We start from the raw sequence: 18,707 nt of genomic DNA on the forward strand, positions 1-18,707 counted from the left end.
CGAGTTCAAATACGGGGCTGATTTGATCCAACAGGACCAGTGGGCAGTGAGACCTCACCGTGACTGGCTCAGGACCCTGGGGAATGTAGTTCTCGCTCTGCAGAAGCTCTCCTTCATACCCTGAGACATGGACTTCATTCAGCTGCAACACAACACACTAGTATTAGTGAGTGAACTTCATTCTGACTGTTTATGATGAGGCCTGTCTGTGGTGCGACTCACCCTGGTCGTGGAGTTGTTGGTCCTGCTGGGAGGGGGAGGCTTGTGCCTGGGTGGGCCACTGAAACACAAAGGTCAGGGGTCACCGTAAGCGCAGGTCTGTTGCACGGATTTCATCTAATGGAGGAACATGTCTCACCTGTTGGTGACAAACTTGCGGTACAAGGCGATGATTATTCCAACGACGGCCAGGACTATAATGACCCCAATTATGGCTCCGACGATGGCTTCGGTTGGAACCTTCTGTGGAAGAGGAGTGTCTGGAAAATGACGGGATGCTGATTAATATCAACACAGAACAGTTACTGTACGAGTGTAAGCTGACGATGGGGGAAGTCAGAGTCGTGAACAAGACAGTGACCCACTGACTTTGGGGTTTTTACAAACAAAACGGTTTGTTTTTTCCAACATCTCACATCTCAGTGCGATCGCGCCTCCGTTAAAGTTCGCTCAGCCCCACACGGGGAACGCCTGGTTCTACGAACGGCAGCAGGAGCTGCAGATGAAAGCGGGCGAGCTGCACGGCTCAGGGTGGGCTCGCAGACCCTCAGCTGTGATGATGAGTGCGTGCAGCGTGTGTGCGCAACACTGCGCTGATGAAGTGCAGACGGGGTCCTGATTAGACTCTCGAGTCACATGGGTGATTAAGACGAAGCCGAGGGATCCTGCAGAGGTCCCACTAATGAACCATGACCACGCCGTACGTGAAGCGCAACACACACACGCACGCACGCACACACACACGCACGCACGCACGCACGCACACACACACACACACACACACACACACACACACACACACACACACACACACACACACACACACACACACACACACACACACACACACACACACACACACACACACACACACACACACACACACACACACACACACACACACACACACACACACACACACGTGTTTACTGGAGGTACAACCTGCCTCATTATCCCCCGTATTCCCAGGGGATTATGCTAATGACGGGGCGGAAAAGGGCAGCGAGGATCTGAAGCTCATTTGAGGAAGAACAAACCCTGGTTGGAGTAATTGGAGGGGTCATGATTGAATGTTGTTTGTCCCCTGATTACGATTCGCTGTGAACAATAAGCAACTTTGAATGCGTTCTGAAATAATATTTATGATTTCGCTGGTTACCATCATGTGTAACTGCTGCCCATACATGCTGTGGGGCTTTATGGTTTTTTCCCTATGCTAATTAAATCACACACTGAGAGGTTTCTGTGAGCCGGCTGCACAATGGGCTTTATAAACATTCCTGTTGTGTGATGAATACAATAGAGAGGGAAATAAAGCACGGGAGAGAATGTGAAAGGCATTAAACCTGAACGCGAAGCCAGACATTAAACATAGAAACACAATGTGCACCTTAATCTGCAGAGTCACAGCCACAATCAGTCCGTTTCCCAGTTTGCTTTCAAGATGAAACAAAAGTTTCCCTCAGAAGATTAAACAGAAACTTATGTTTTGATGGCGTGAGCTTGCTTAATTATGTTGTTTCAAATTATTCTGTGGTGCACAAATAAGTTTCCTGTCGTTCAGTCCCTTAATGCAAAATGTGCATTCTAGTTTATCTTGGGAACAACTCTTACTTGTACTTCGGTTTCTCCTTCACACGCTCTTCAGTCAAACGTGACCTTTTAGCAGTGCAGCTAAAGCTTAGCAAGGACTTCAGGAAACACTTCTATTGCATGAGCAATAGAACTACTATTTAACAAAAGGACACAATAAAACTGGCTCGAGGTTTAATAAAAGTATTTATCTGGTTAAAATCTATTTAGTTTTGTCAATATCACCCAAAATGACAAAGATAGAAAAGACTTTAGGTTCTTTTGAAAAGGGAAATAACTTCAAAAATGTTCAAGGCTAAATAATTAGAGTCTTTACAAGAGTTGCCATGAAGGCGTAATATTTATAGAGATGTTATCAAAATGCAGCTCAAGTTTTCTGTATGAGCTGCATTTAACAGGAAGTGAGAGATGATCAAAAATGAAATGCCTTCATAAAATGTCAAACATCGGAGGCGACTTACTGGCTGACATTCAGGCTTTTATTACATTTTGAACTGTTTGAACTGGAAAACGACACTGACGTTCCAGCTACAGCGATTCTTGATCCCGCTGCTGTGCGAGGCGTCGGCCACAGGGTGGCGCTGTGTCTCCACCGCCTCCTCCCAGCGCTTCCATTTCAAGCCTGGTACCTGCCTCGTCCTCCCAGTGAGTTCTCCCTCAACGCGGCGTGTGTTCATCATGACACCACCCACTCCCATGATTTCTCGCCGCACTCCGCCGAAGTGCTCGCTCTAACTTCGCCTTATCGTGCAGCCGCCATTATCCGACAATGTGGTTTTCACCCAGCGGGGCTCTGGTAGAGGGGGTTATCTGAGAGGAGGCTGTTCCTTCCTCTCAGATAACCTCTGATGGAGGAGGGGGAGCAGCAGGAAGAGACAGTTTTAAGGAGTGAGGTGAAGGGCTCGTGTGTGAATGACTTGACTCCAGAGCCCTCTCTGTCAGCGCTGGACACCGGCCATCTTGCACTAATGAAATATCCCAGATACAGGGAGAAACGGAGCGTGTGTGTGTGTGTGTGTGTGTGTGTGTGTGTGTGTGTGTGTGTGTGTGTGTGTGTGTGTGTGTGTGTGTGTGTGTGTGTTCTGTACATACGTCCGTCGGACATGTTTAAATTCCTGTAGCTCTTTGCCAAGGACATACGCACTCTCATCCAAATCCAAAAAGAGCACAACAAAACCGTAAACCCGTGCACACACACACACACACACACACACACACACACACCATTGTATTAAGAAGCAGCTGGCGTCCTGTGCTGCACCTCGTCACTCAGGCTGACATATTTACACAAACACACTGGTCTGCGGCGCGCCCTTTGCCCCGCTGGTTCCCCTCTGCAGACAAACATCATGTACATATACAAAGACGCTGCTACATACATATTTAAGCCAGAACAACACACTCCACCTACTTCGGGTGAGAGGAGCAGCAAGGATTTAATCCCGACTACATGGCGTTCTTTGCTTTGTTGTGAATAACTAGACGTCTCACGCTGCTCTAAAGGTCAGCTCCGTTCCTGGGAGCGGATCAATGCAGGGACCGTCCAGTCGCGTACGCATCACTTCCTGTCTATACGTGTGGCCGCCATCGCCCCCCCTCCCCCCGGCCCGGCCCGGTCCGGTCAGCCATAGACTAGCACCGTCCCAGGGGACCGGGGGAGGAAGGGGGGGGTGGAGCCGGAGTGCAGGAGGAGGCGACGAGGCTGGATGCTTCACTGAAATGACCACAGCTCCGCGTCTAAGAGTTGAAAATACCACCAGAACCTCTTGAGGTTCGCGATGCACGGCTGAGCGGCGGCCGCGGCGCTGCAGCCGCCGGCCGGGCTCCGCTCCCTTCAACTCCGGCTCAAAATACTCTTTAAAAAGGAGGGCCTGAACGATCCGGAGACAAGTTCATTCTTGAAAAAAAAAAAAAGCCTGCGCCAGTGAGTCACTGACGGAGGGGGTGAGACTGAAATGAGGAGAGAGGACGACGGGGTCCAAACAGTGGAGTCTGACAGGATGAAATGAGGAGTTAGGAGGTGAGAACGCAGGACTCAAAAGGAGGAAAAGGAGGAAAAGGAGGGCGACGCGACAGGAAGAGAAGTCCGATGAAGGCTGTGATTAAGAGGCTGGCTTCACATAAGTACAGAGGGATTTCCCAGCTGCCGCCGCGGCTGCCTGCGACTGGCTGATCACACACCGAGCGAGCGCAAAGACAAGGATCTCGCGTCCCTCTCTCTCTCCCTCTCCATCGCTCGCCCACTCGCTCGCTCGCCCTTCCTGTGTGTTTACGGCTCTCCCTGCAGGGATTAAGGTTAACATGTGGCCTATGCTCAGCTTCCCCGCGTGAACCGGGCGCCCGACGCATTCATCTCCGCCTCCTCCACTCTTCCTCCATCCCCCGTCATCCCTCTCCCCCGTCATCCCTCTCCCCCGTCATCCCGCTCCGTCGCAGGTGCAATTTGGGATTTGCTTGTTTGGGCCCCCGTAATACGACAGCACAAATCTGCAGCGTCTCCCCGCGCATCTCTTATCTCCTGTGCCTAACGAGTAGAGATAAGCCTGTTTTTATTACCCTCTCTGACCTGCACGGCAAATCTGTACACACACACACACACACACACACACACACACACAGTTGGGGCTGCACTCAGTGTCCACCAGCCAACTGCAAAATCCGAAATTCTCAGTCCTGTGGATCCACTTGGAGAAAAGGTTCCAATACACAGTACATGTTGGTTTGGGCTTAAGAGATTAGCAGGAACCACTGGAAAAACAATAATCCAACTGTAGATGATGATCGAATCGAATGTATTCTTAATGCATTAGCTTGACTTTGTAAAAAGGGACTGAAATATCCAGAGCCCGAGGCGCCCCGGGCTCAGCGGACCGTGCGTCGGCCATGTGGCGCCGACAACGAGGAGGAGGATTGTCCCATTTGTGAACGCCGCTCGCCTCATCCTCCCCTTCGCTCCTCAGACCAAGTCTCGGCGCTTTCCAGTAAAGTGAGACGCGTCTGTTTAATCATACAACTCCGCGGCGTTTGATCATCCCACCGCCATTAATGTCTTTGAAGGAGCAAACAGCTCCTTATTTAGCATTCCCTTTTAATATTGGCCAGTTTGTCTTTGTTGTTTTTTACACGTCGGGGGAAATTTGAGTCTCGGCAAAGGTTCGCCCTCATCGCAGCGTCTGAACGTAATGAGAGACTCCGGCTTCACAGAGAAGCCAGCGTTCGGAGCAGAACCGGGCCCACGGGGCAACACCAGGCTGCCACTGACGCAGCACGGCGCCTGGAGATGAGATTAGGTCCGAATGAATTGATGGCCTCTGAAAGAGATTAAGATAAAGGACGGTACGTGTAATCTCATTGCTCACTAAGAGAAAAAGAGAAATCCCAGCGTTCGGATTCTGGGGCTAAACTTGGTGAAACACGCGTCGCATCCATCTATCGACGCGCCCATTGAGCACGAGCTGCGCGCGCCCCCTGGTAATACGGCAACCCAATAATAAACAGCGCAGATAAGTCAGGATGGAGTGAGGAGGGGGGAGGGAGGGGGCGAGCGGGTGAGTAAAACCGACCGAATTAAAGCTCGTGGCTACACTTGACAGAAACGCACACGAGCTTCGGGCCTCTCGCGCACACCTCCACGCGCGGACTTTAAATTATTCACGATCGATGCTCCAGCAGCTCTGAGCGGAACCTCGCTGCAGCCGGAGGCCTCCTCCACATCTTCATCATCGTCATCGTCGCCGCTACGACCGTCGTTTACCAGCGGGGCCGCTCGTGACACCGGGACCGGTTCACTTCAGCGCACGACGGATCCGCTCAAACTGATTGGAGTCACTTAGACCGCACGCGCGGCTGCGCGGTGACGGAAGCAGACGCGCTTGTTTATTTATTTGTCGATGTTGTTGCGTATTTGAGCCGTTGCCAGTTTTTTTTTTTTGTTTGTTTTTTTGGTTCGCGCAGATCAGCGTTGCTGGTCATTCCTAATCTACTGTGATTCCACAGCTCGGCGGCGCTCGTTTCAACCGTCTGAGGATTAAATTCCTGTCACTGACACTGACTGGCGACTCGCTGCACGCACGGTGAGCGCGCGGCCGTGCGTGCGCGCGCGCGCGCTGTGACATTTTAACAAGCCGCGTGGTGGTAATGTGAAAACTCCGCATGGTGTGTGTGTTACTGCTCTCCTCTCTGGGGAGACAGTGTGTTCCCTGCCACACTGCATCAAAGCACACTCAGTTGCCTTGGGAGAAGGCACCAACTCTCTCTCCCCCTTCTCAATACATCCCCCCTCCTCTCCACCCCCCCCTCCTCCCTCTGACAAGGTCGCCGTTCGCCCCTCGCTGTCAATATTTACAGTCCACTTTACGCTGCCACCGAGGTGGTCAGATGCAGCCAGCAGAGAAGGCTGCATTAGCCAAATGTGTGTGTCCACTCAGGACGTGAATGATCCGTTGTTCTACGCGGCTTCTCTCCCCCCCCCGCTGTCACAAACAGGAGGGTGGGAGGTAAAAAGGAGCACTGGAAACCAGTGGGTGAACTCAACCAGCACAGGTCGGGTCCACGGGTGCACGTGGATTTTCTACATCAATTCCAGCCCTTTTAAATATATTATCATGGAATCCAGCTCCAACTCAAAGTGGGAACTTAATGTTCCGGGTGTGACTTCAGCTGAAGTCACACCCGGATGTTCCCGTTTCAGAGAAACAGGAAGAGCATCCAAAGTGAAGCCGGGCTCCAAACCTGGTCCTGGAACAGCTGTGAGGCTCAACCACATGGAACAACAACAAAAACCTACGCTCACTCCGTTTGCAATCATTTATTCGTACATTTGTAACACCATAATAGATAGATAGATATTTGATCATTAACATCTTTCACGTGCCATCGCTTTAATAGACATTTGATAAATACCCGACCACTGTACAAACAGCCGCCCCGACAGCGGAGCTCAGTCATTTTATACTCAGTCCCATTTGTTTAATCTGTGCAACAAGCCGTTGAGTTGCAGTCATCCACGAAACGCTGTAGCTACAGCAGGTAAACCAGAATGAACCAGCGCTTCCCCTACGAACCACATCCTCCCTGCGCAGCGCCAGGCAAATCTACTACATCTACGTCTCTGCACAGATGCAGAAAAAAAAATCACAAAACTCCACCAAGAGTGAAAGAAATAGGTTCAAAGGTCCTTTCAAGTGTGACATTTACTTCAAGTACAGGTGACACACGAGAAAGAACCTATGCAAATGTAAAAGTAATTATTATGGTAATGCTGCAGATTCTAAGGTAAAGTGAGGTAAGTGGCAGGTGGAATGGCAGCAAAGCCAGCTTCCCCTGGTGATGCTGTAACTTACACCCAGCATCCAGCCACCTACTTTACCTCCTCGTGCCTCTGGGCCTCCCATCCGTCTTCTCGCCCCGCTTTTTCTGCACCACCACTCTCTCCCCGCCGCCCGTGTCACCGCGGCCTGGAGGCCAGGCAGCCGCTATGTTTACCTGCCCTCGTAACCACCGCTAACCTCTGGCTAGAAGGAGCTCTCACCTCATTACCCACCACTCAGGCACACGTAACTCCAGCCCCGCTATCTCCTTGGGTCCCTACAGTCGGGATGCTGCTCTCCACGCGTGCCGCTATCTGCTCAGCTGCCTGCTGTGCAAAAAAGTGGTGCATATAATGGGGGGGGGGGGGTTAACGTCTAGCACTCGGCTACTGCTCCGCTCCTCGCGGCGGCTACAAAGCGAGCGGCGCGTCGATACGTCGCTCGGCTCTCGCGCCGGCTCCTCACACAGACTGCCAGAGCGGAGCGTGCGGTGCAGTGCGGGAGGGGGAACATGAAGGAGCGAGCGAACGGGAGACTCGCGCCCGAGGGGCGGAGGTCGGGGAGCGAAGACAAGGAATCGGATGAAAAGGGAGAAGAATAGAACATGTGCAGCACGAGAGGAGTCGACAATGGCTGGCGGAATGGCGTGAAGCTAGCGACGGTTGGGCGATTACGCCTCACGTGTTGTTTGCCGTGTTTCTACCTGCGGCATTGTTGCCCGCGAAGCAGGCGGCCTTAAAGAGCCTCGCAGGGAGTCCTGAGAGCACCATCGCCGTAATAGGCCCCATCTCTCCCTCAAACTGCCTCTCATCAGCCGCTGATTAATGGCACACAGAGCCGTAATGGCCCCCGCGCGCGCTCATTCACTCTCCTCTCCCACCGACGCCCCTGGAGAGACGCCGGCACAATGCGAGCTGTCGAGGCGCCGCCCGAAAAAAGAAACCGGAGCGGAATTCAAACGCTCATTAGGAAAGACGTTTCCTCCATTGCCATTCAGTTATGCATTGCCACCGGGAGCCGGTGGACAGAAACAATAGGATGGAGGAGAGACGGGAAGATGGAGGGGGAAACGTTCAGCGTTCAATTTATCTGTACGGGAAGAAAGAATGGTTTCATTAGGATTTAAATGCAGCTGATTGGCCACTTGGCATGGAGTGCTGGTGATTTATGCACCGGTGAAAGGATGCTACCTGTACACACACACACACACACACACACACACACACACACACACACAGACTCCAAATCGCTGCTCCCGTGTATAAATCTGTGGAGACACCAGCCCAGGCCGCTGTTGGGAGAACGACTGCTTTGATTTCCGCAACCGTGCATGTGTCAGAATCCTCAAAGGTCCTCGTCGCGTCTGTCGCGCGGTTCTGTCAACAACGCGCGTGCCTCTCTGCCCAGCGTCTCTCAAGAGCAGACACCGGCCCAGAAATGGGGAACGCACGCACACGCGCACGCGCACGGGGCTCGTTTCACAGGAAACCCTCCTCACCCCCGGAGTCACGGATGAAGCGTGTTCCACCGCTGTTAAACGCCCGCGGCCTGAATAATGGCTGGATCTACGCGCTCGGCCTCCTGAGGGTATTAGTTATTAGTGCTAGTTATTAGAAGGGTTCTTATTAACTGCTCATCAGCATATTCAGACGTCACCGAGCTCCTCAGTCGCCCCCGTCTGTACATCAGCCTGTCTGTGCGCCTGTCATGGCGGCAGCGCTCACGCTCAGGCTCAGGAGTGTGTGGGGTAATCGATAGCGTTTCACCGGATGACACCCGGGGAGCAGATCGCAGCCCAAATCCCAGCCGGCGTGAAAGACGACATGACAGGAACACGCGCTGCTCGACCTGACGGCGCTCGCTGTGACATCGGCCCTGCACGCGCACGTGCATGTGCACGCGCTCAGACACGGGCTTCAAGTACAGTTACAAACAGTTACACACCTCTACATCAAAGCAGGCACATTAATGAGTTATTGACCAGTGAGCGTGCACGCGCACACACACACACACACACACACACACACACACACACACACACACACACACACACACAGGCCCTCGCTACGATCCAGCAGCCTGTGCTGTAATGAGCGTGTGTACATGCGCCCATGAGTGTGTCTGTGTGTACACAAGTCATTATTAGAGGTTTAGTGTGTGCTCACCAGTCAGTCAGGCTCCAGTCAGAGGAGTCAGCTTAAGGGCTCATAGCAGCTCCCTGAGGAGACACTAAATACCATCAGCCGTTTAAATCCATCCATGACCATTTTAAATATGCAGCACACACACACACTCCATTTTTAATAAGGGCTCCAAGCAAGACAGAGGGAGGAGGAAGAAAAAAGAGGAGCGCGAGGAGACGGAGGGGGCAGACGGGGGAGAGAGGGGGACGCGGGGGGGAGAGAGGGGGGGAGCCGGGTCTGCTGCATTGATTCCTTGGCAGTTTGGCACCGGCCCCTGATTCGCCTGGAAAAGCCACAGACGTGTCAGAGTCGGTTAGGCACGCGAGCGCCGCACACGCGTGTGCGCTCGCGAGAGGCAAAGGCGAGCGGGCTGGAGCGGGCGACGGCTGCGTGAACGGAGCGACGGGAGTTTTGATGCCTTTTAAAGGAAAAAGCAGCCGGAGTAAAAATAGAAACTCCTGCGCACACACCTAGATGGGCAGTAAATTTCTCCTTAATCCTGGCTTAAGTTCACTCAAAAAGCTGTCTGCTCTGCTCAGCTTTCAAAGCACAGCTGAGTGTGTGTGTGTGTGTGTGTGTGTGTGTGTGTGTGTGTGTGTGTGTGTGTGTGTAGCCCGGCGGAACAGCGGGCCAAAGTCGGATGTGCGTTTTGATCTGAGGCTGGATGAGACATTAGGATCAAAGTCGGGGACTGGGGAGAATCAACTGATCTTAGTCCCCGATCCATGAACAACCTGCAGACAGACTACCTGATTAGCCCGGCGTGTTTGGCCCACATCCAGCCTGGAAAGTGGAGGGAATACCAATGACAAAGCCCGAGGCGGGATTCTATCCGGGGCTTCCTGAACATCAAACTGGCACCGGCGAACGTCGGGTTCGGGGGTTTGATTCGCGGCGAGGTCGCCCGTGTTGCTGCAGGTTAATCCAAGCTTTAATCGAATGTTTGTTCTTTCTATTCATACAAATCAAACCTTCTTAACACACGGGCATTGTAATTAATTTGTGTCAAGCCGCTTCAGCGCGCGACCGGCCGATAAGTAAATGGAGCGTTCCGCGCGTGTGCGCGTGAGTGTGGATGAGGCTCATCGTCCTCCATCACGCACTCGCCTTTCAATTCACATCTTCACCAGTAAACAGTTGAGACTGGGGCAGCTTCCAACTGTTGCTTTCATTACTGACGACTCCTTCCATTAACTTCTCAATTAATCCATGCTCTATGAAATAATTACTAAAATGCTCGGAAAACTGATTAAAAATTATCCTCCCAAAGCCTAAAAAAACGCTCACGCTTTTGTCAGATAATAACTACAGAGCCACAACTGTTTTCGCAATCTGATCATGATTTGAAAATTAAAACCGTTTCTACTCACCCACCTCATCACAAACTACACATTCCTGAACTTCTTTACAGTAACAAAGCAAATGACTCACAGAACGCACACACACACAAACACACACACACACAGCAGCTCGACAGAGGCCTGAATGACCGGTTAAACCAGCTACCAGCTGATTCACCCGTTCACCGTCACGCCTGGAAACGCGTCGCTCTCCGTGAACGCTGGGCTGCGTGTGGAGCCGCACAGACACGCGGGGACGCGCCGGCTCCGGTGACGCAGATCAGACATGCTGTGTTTATTACCCTCGGTGCCACCGACGGAACCCGTCCCCGGACCTGCGTTCATTCGGCTGTCAGTTAAGACACAATGGGACAGTCAGGCTGCCTTTGACGTGCCACTCCGGAATGTTAATCACCACAGAAACCCATTATCTGCACATCCTCTCGCTCCCTCCCTCCATTTGTCTTCCTCTCCTTTTAAAACCTGACAAACCCAATGCTCGTTACTAGAAAGTACCATTGTTTCGCTGGGCGCCCGTGTAGAGGGAGACGGAGACATGAGGCAGAGGAGATAAGGCGCGAGGCAGCCGAGTGGGGAGAACCGCCCGCCCGCACGCCTGCTGACATAAATTGGGGGATCATAAAAAGTGTCGTCCCGGAATTAATGTGTGAAGAATGAATAAAGTGAAGCACCGTGGGGAGAGGCTGCGTGCATGTGTGTAGATGGGGAGTTCTGTGAACCAGTAATGAAGACACACGAACGAACAGAAACATGAAAAGCTCAGTAAAATGCATTCATAATGTTTGATAAATCACATTTATTAGCGTGCGCCCGTTTAGTTTTTATTCCCGTGCGCACACAGTAAATCGCGTGTGTGTGACGTCAACGGGGATGTGTAAATTGAGGGTCAAGTGCTAAATGTCACCAAACGAGCAGCCGACAGGAGGGTGATGAAGGCAGAGACGGAGGAGGAGAGGTTTGTACCGTTTCTCCACCACACAGAGGGAAAAAGAGGAGAAAGATCTCACCTAAAACAGTTTGGATCCCGTTCTTACAGCTTCATCCTTTTCTTCCCCCTGAAGACTAAAATGAATCCACTCAGTCTGACAGCGCATGCACCGTCATCGCTCTAAATTAAAGCCGTGCGACGTATTTATATATAAAGAAAACTCAGCAGGACGGACTTTGTTATCTTTGGAAACATCGGGCCTTTTTTAAATAAACTGAGGATGTGAGTAATATCTGTGTTAAAGGTTCCGGCCCGGGTGAAATAACATTGTGGCCGGTTCTGTGATATTTATCTCAGTTCCGTGTTCCATCAGTGCAACAGATGTGCAGAGGCACCGAAGCAGCATACAGTAACGCACCTGATCGCTGTGTGACCCTCACGTAGACCTCAGATTCAGAAACGCCTCAGTTCCTGAATTTCCATCAATGTCTCGGCAGCATTAGCGCATTTTCTATAACTCGAGAAGAGCTCATTCATGGTTAATGCGAGGTGTAAATGGTGTCTAACAAATGGCAAGCACTCAATAGCGACACGTCTCTGTAGAAGCCGCGTCCTTGTTGGTCTGAAAGAGCTGCAGACATCATTGTGAGCGCTTTTTAATAGAGGCCACTTGTTTACAACGATTGCTCTAAACGCAGGATTAAGCAGAATTTGATTTGTGAGGATTTCAGTCTCATGTCTCAAATTAGCGCCGTTTAATGGGCAGTTTTTCATTTTTCTATCAAAGCGCAGTCTAGCGCTGTGCACGGAACCAGTAAAAACTCGTGTGCGTGCTTCAGCAGAACGTCGATCATCACAACAGTTTATTTATCGAGGAGCTTAAATTGAAATCTCAGACGAATAGAATAAATCAAAAATGATTTGAAAAAAGAAAAAGAAAACGGACGACACGCTGGTTTTTATTGGGGTGAACTGACCTTAAACATTTTCTAATAAGCCTTTCATTGCCTTTACCACTGGTTTATACTCATTACACCCAAAGGGGGAAAGGCGCGCACACGCACACGCACACGCACACACACACACACACAGTGAGTGTATGATAAAGGCAGAATGAAAAGAAAATGAGTAACCAGTGATGCAGATACTCGACATAAAGTCTTCCTGAGGCAGGAGACCACCAGCTGAGCTCCCCAAATGAAAAAAATACACTATTAATATGTATGCGGAGTGCTGCCTTCAAGTACTAACAACACACGACACATAAAAAGGACTACGTTACACACACGCGCACACACACACGGGTTACATGAAGAAGTTTGATATTCTTGCATTTCAAAGTGCTAAGTTTGTGCTGATGACCTTTAAGGTTGAAGGGGTGAGTAATGAGGAGCCGGGTGGTGCCTGGCAGGCTGCGGGATGAAGGACGGGGATGGAGAGATGTCTGAGAGCGAGGGAGCAGGAAGGAAAGAAAGAAATATGAAGGCCCTGTCATCTCATTCCTTCTCCCCCCGGCTCCCCCAGCTGTTGTTTTCTCTCCCTCTCTCAATCACTTTTCATTGTCACTCATTCCCCCCGATCGTCCCTAACCGCTCGCGTTGCCCTCGCCCGTCCTGCCCTCCCCTCGCTCGCCCTCCCCCTCTCCTTCTCCATCCACACAAATGACTCAGTGAAACAGGTCAAGTGTTACAAAATTCCCCCTGCAGCTCAACCTGTCTAATACAAGGCCTCATTGCACCAAGACAAGTAATACGCTGCCTACTCACTGAGAAGTGGGGGGGGGGGGGCACCGACACACAGCTAATACACACTCACACGCGGCCAGAAACACTAGCATGTATATACAGTCCACCTCACAGCCCTCCACGTTAAAAGTCATGTAGCAGTACAGCAGCGTTTGGATCTTTTCTCTGTCCAATTTATTTCTTATCTCAGACAAAGTGGCCCAAACTGAAATGTCATTAATTGTCAACTACTGTAGCTTCACAACATTTTAAACATCTTGGGATTACCTGCAGCAACAGTGATGTTACACACATACACACACACACCCGACTCACTTTCCACAGCAGCTCCCCCACCCATCCACACTAATGAATAGCAATTGGAGAACAGAAAACCCTGAAGCACCAGAGTAAAAGTGTATTAAGAGAAGGACAGCAGAGTAAAGGGCCTTAAAATAGGATAAATCACCAAGAAAAACTAAATTCAATGGACACACTTGGCCTTTAACACACCTGGACACACACATCCCCGCATAAAGCAGGCGCTAGAAGGTACAGTATGCAAGTGCTGCTCCGCCGGCAGCCTGTTGTGAAGGGAAAACGTGGCTCCATGTATCAAGAGCGCGTGGATGAATGAGTCGCGAGCACGACTTGGACAGTGTGTGTAATACACAGATAAATAACTGGGAACTGGGAGCCACTTGATGACACGCAGGCTCCCGGAGAGAGCACGCAACCTGCCGCACCAGCGCATGATGATAAACAGAGGCGAAGCCCGGAGAACGGAGAACGGACCGGAGGAGGCGCTGGTTTGTGGCAGTTTTGTTTGTCTGAATCCCCCGGGAACGCCGGTCGTTTGGGAGGGTAATGACTTAGGAAAACTGAAATGTACTGGAACAGAAATTAATCAAAATATGAGGCGTGCATTCACACACACACACACACACACACACACACACACACACACACACACACACACACACACACACACACACACACACACACACACACACACACACACACACACGTCTGTGTTGACTATTTCTTCTGTCTGGTGAAGATTCCGCCATTGCACCCAGTGAAAGGAAAGAACAGACTCCGCTGAGGGAACGCCGCTCGGATCAGCGCCGGCGTCTGGGAACGGGCCGTCCATTACTGTCAAGGTAGAAAAGATCACACCCACAATTGGGACGGCGATAATTGCCTGGTGTTTGGAGTCATTTCACGTCCGTCCCCTTATGATGCCAAAAGCTAAACCCAAATAACATTTCATTTCCTTCTCCGAGATAAGACCTTTTGTCCGTCCGGCGCCGCGTTATTATTTCACCTCCCTGAGCTGACAGTTTAACGGGGGGGGGGGGGGCGTCGCGGCTCGGCTGTGATCCGCATGGCAATGCTGAGCCATTTTCTAAACCTCAGCCTCCCTCCCCCCTCTCTCCCCCGTCTCTCACATCATACACTGAAGTGCACTCCAACAGTGAAGCGCAGCGTTTACCCATGATGCCTCGGCGGCGGCGCTGCCTGGCGGGTGAGTTGGTTGATGGGAGGAGTCGGCGTAGGTGAACGCCACCGTGTCAAACACGTGGACGCCGGCGGCCATCGACCCGACGGCTCAACAGCTTGGAACAGTCTGACTCGGCGCATGCAGATTTCTTCCTCTCGGAGCAATAATTAATGGGTTAAATCAATAACGCATTTCCTTTTTAAGGTAACGCGCCTGTGGGTTCAATAGCGAGTCATTGGGGACGTGTTGGAGAGATGAGAGAAGGGGGAGGCAGAAGAGGATTTTACACCGCGGGACTGATTGGACAGCGCCGGGCGTCGCAGCACAAAAGCCCGGCTTCACGGAGCTCTAACATTTAGTCTGAGGCAGACGATCAGACGATCAGACGATCGGACGATCAGACGATCGGAGCGGCGGCGAAGGGGACGGGGCAGAAGAGTGATTGCAAGAAAAAAGATGTCAGGATAAGATGACAGACAAATGAATGGGGAGGCAGCGCGTGGATAGAAAGGAGGCGCTGGCGCACACACACACACACACACGCACACACGCGCACACACACACACACACAGTCTGAAGTTCTGACAGTCCTCTCCTCACTGGCTGCTGTTTAATGTCAGACGGGCGGCGGCGGAGACTCCAACCCTACCGGGAAGCAGCCAGCGTAGATAACGTCACACCGGCCCGGCTGACGATCACTCCACTGTCACAGAACGCACAGCGCGCTGATGGAAGTCCTGCTACGCCGGCGCTGATAGCATTTACATATGTATTTAATCGCGGCAGATGTTTCAGCCATTTAACACCAAACACACAGCCTCTCGTATACATATGCTAATTCAGCTCTAATAGCGTGGGTCACAACGTTTCAATTCTGGTTCAAAACAACTTATGAGAGAAAACACACACACACACACACACACACACACACACACACACACACACACACACACACACACACACACAAGTTGTTCAGGACTCAAAACATTCGTGATAAACTCCCACACACCGACGTACATTTGCATGCACGATCCGTGCTGCTGGGCCGACAAACATCTGCACAGCAGTTACATGCACAAATGAACACGAGCACAATCATCCGCCATTTACCGCAGACTCGACAGGACCCAGAAGAATCCCTTCCCGTCCTTAAGACCAAATATTTGCAGACTTATTTCATTTTGGGCTCCGGCTCTGTATGTTTATGTCTGCGTGCGGACGTGCGTGTGCTCTGTAAGAGCTGCCTGTTGAGATGGTGAATTAAACAGCAAGTGCATTTGATCTGCAAAGCACTCCGGGGCAAACGCACACACACGCACACACACACACACACACAGGCTTGCATACAGCATCAAAATCATTTCCGTCACAGAATCTATTCTTAGGAGCAGCAACAAACCATTCTTTCCCTGATATAAATCTCTTTTATTCATACGCGCACAGACGCAGCACACGTGCACGCTTAGCTCAAAGCTACGCTCCCCGGTGGTCATACCCAATTCACATAATGTTCCTTGTTTTGTTTTGTTTTTTAATTTTCCACAATAGGATTTGTTCCAGGTAAGTCAGAGCAGGAGCGGCGTTCGGGGCTTATTTAACACGCTGCATCTTGCATCTGGCGGAGCGGTGGCTGTTTGAGCAGGTGTGTGGAGGTCAGCGGCGTTCAGTCCGTCAAAGCTTCTTCCCCTCTGCTCATTTCACGTGCGCGACGCTAACGTCAGCACAGCTGCAGCGGCTCAGCCTTCATCCTCCTCCTCCTCCTCCTCCCTCGCTCGCTCTTTGCCCTGTTGCTCCCTCCGTCCTCGCTGACTCCTCTCATCCTTCTTCTCCCTTTCCCTTTTATTCAATATTGCATTAGTCATGTTAAATTCATGCTCTCCAACGCTCCTGCCAAGACGAGGCCTCGGACCTCGGCGCCACGCCCTCTCGGCCACCGCACACCCCCCCCCCCCGGGAGGACGCGCCTCCACCCTAGGACGCACTGCCTCCTCCGGACCTGTCAGCGCGGGAAAGGAAGAGTAACCGCCCGGGGCCTCCTGGGGAAGCTGGAGCATCCACTTCCCTCAGAGCGCTGGGCGCCGCCTTCACGCGACTGAACCCAACTTCAACCACCAAGAGCCCGGAGAGCGGATGTTAGCGCTCGCTGCTTGAGGAGGAAAGGAAATGGGACAATTACCAAACGCGCGCAGGTTCCTGTGCTTTCACCTGTGTCAACACGGTGGAAATGCTCGTAGAGACTAGACGCATTGTTAAAAGAGAACTCATCAATCAACGCAGCTCATCATCTCCTGACGCAGCCTTTGGGGTCGATATTAGGGCGAGGGGCCGTTACTTTCATCTGCTTTTTCTTATGGGCTCAGGTAATGAGCATGTTGCGGTTTAAAGGTTAGTAAGTGGATGCGCTTGATGCCGGAGGCGGCCGCGATCCCAGCATTTAGCCACAACGAGCTCCATGAACGCGACGCCAGCAGGACATCAACGCAGACGCAATGCTTCACACCTCTGATGTCCACAAAGACATTAGAAATGCTAATGCTGCGTCTGGACGTTTAAAACGCCAACAAGCCTCAGTGTTTAGAAAGTGGAAACGTTCTTAAAGATTGATTTAAAATTTATTTCCGTAAAACAAAGGAAGGCGGATACGAGCTCTTTACTCAGGTCACCGACTGTCTACGAGTCAAACAGACAAGACCGTTCTGTTTGCACTTGTTTACACAGTAACCGACCCTGAAGGCGTTCATGTCCACGTCACATGCTTGTGACTCCCAATCTAAGCAATATTAATTATGTCAAACTCCTTGCAAAGACCTTGCGTTCAGTCCAGTCTCGGGCTCCCCACCGTCATAACCCCCCCCCCCCCGAATATGCACCGCAGTCCCTTGTTCGGGCACTTGTCATATCTCATCTCGACTCCGGTAAAACTGCGCTGACAGATGGGGAACTGAACCCATGCAGCGCATTCCAAACGCAGCCGAGAGTCTCATTTTTGATCAGCATAAAGAGGACACATGTCACATCACAGGTCACATCTCTGCACCGGCTCGGATTCAGAGTTCTGACACAGTAACCGCGCGGGCGACTTCCTACCAGAGCCTCCGACTGCAGGTCTATCTGCTCCACGACGGCGGGAAAAGAAAAAAGAACACAAATGTTTGTTGTAGGGTTTCACAAAACAAACCTTCTTCATTCCGCTGTTTTCTCTGACTTGTTTGCTCTGCACTTTTGCACCAGTCGTAAGTGACTTTGGATAAAAGACTAAATGCAAACACAAACAAAGACTGTGAACAGAACCAACAGTAAACCTGTTAAACAGAAGCGCGTTAATGCGCTGATAGCGGTTCACTCAAGGTGCTGCTGTGCATGAATACACGGAAAGGAATTTTAGGAAAAGTCATCTGAACTCAGACGTGACCTGATTCACCGTCTTCCTGAACAGCAGTCACTCATGTTTCCGCTTTTATTCCTCCGTCTGGTTCGCAGGAAATGAAACACGTGCTTTGACTGGGTCAGACGACAGAAACAAAAATACACAAACTGCCTAATGCCCTAAAACTGGAGCGTTCTGCGCTGCACTAACAGCTACGCACGAAACCCGGGGAACCAAATAATTAGAAACATCTGCGTCACCGCCAGCTGAAAGGGGACAAAACAGGCGCGTTCAAGACAAATCGTACGCAGGAACCCACTTTTCTAATTAGGTCGGAGGCAGAGGCTGGCTCTCGCCCCGTCCCGGCCCAGGTCAGCGCATCCGTGCAAAATAACTGGCCATTTATCACTCACTCTGGGATTTATTAGTCAAGGCTGAAGCCAGAGCGTGAGAGGTTAAATGGGGAGCACTGTGTTAGCGGTTATCTGCAGCGGGAGCTCAAAGTGGGTCTGCATGCTA

At 51.3% G+C, this 18,707-nt stretch overlaps 1 protein-coding gene across 1 annotated transcript in view; it reads right to left on the minus strand.

Annotated features, from left to right (window-relative positions):
- The window catches only part of si:ch73-22o12.1 (poliovirus receptor), a 61,090-nt gene that overhangs the window by 1,451 nt on the left and 40,932 nt on the right, over window positions 1-18,707 (minus strand). The window contains exons 7-9 of the mRNA XM_055503106.1: window positions 359-479; window positions 223-280; window positions 59-142 (exon numbers count right to left, since the gene is read on the minus strand). Of these exons, the coding sequence (XP_055359081.1) occupies window positions 59-142; window positions 223-280; window positions 359-479 (263 nt within the window). The remainder of the gene's footprint in view (window positions 1-58; window positions 143-222; window positions 281-358; window positions 480-18,707) is intronic.

This window comes from Betta splendens, chromosome 16, assembly GCF_900634795.4.
Source record: "Betta splendens chromosome 16, fBetSpl5.4, whole genome shotgun sequence".
In the NCBI taxonomy this organism is placed as follows: Eukaryota; Metazoa; Chordata; class Actinopteri; order Anabantiformes; family Osphronemidae; genus Betta; species Betta splendens.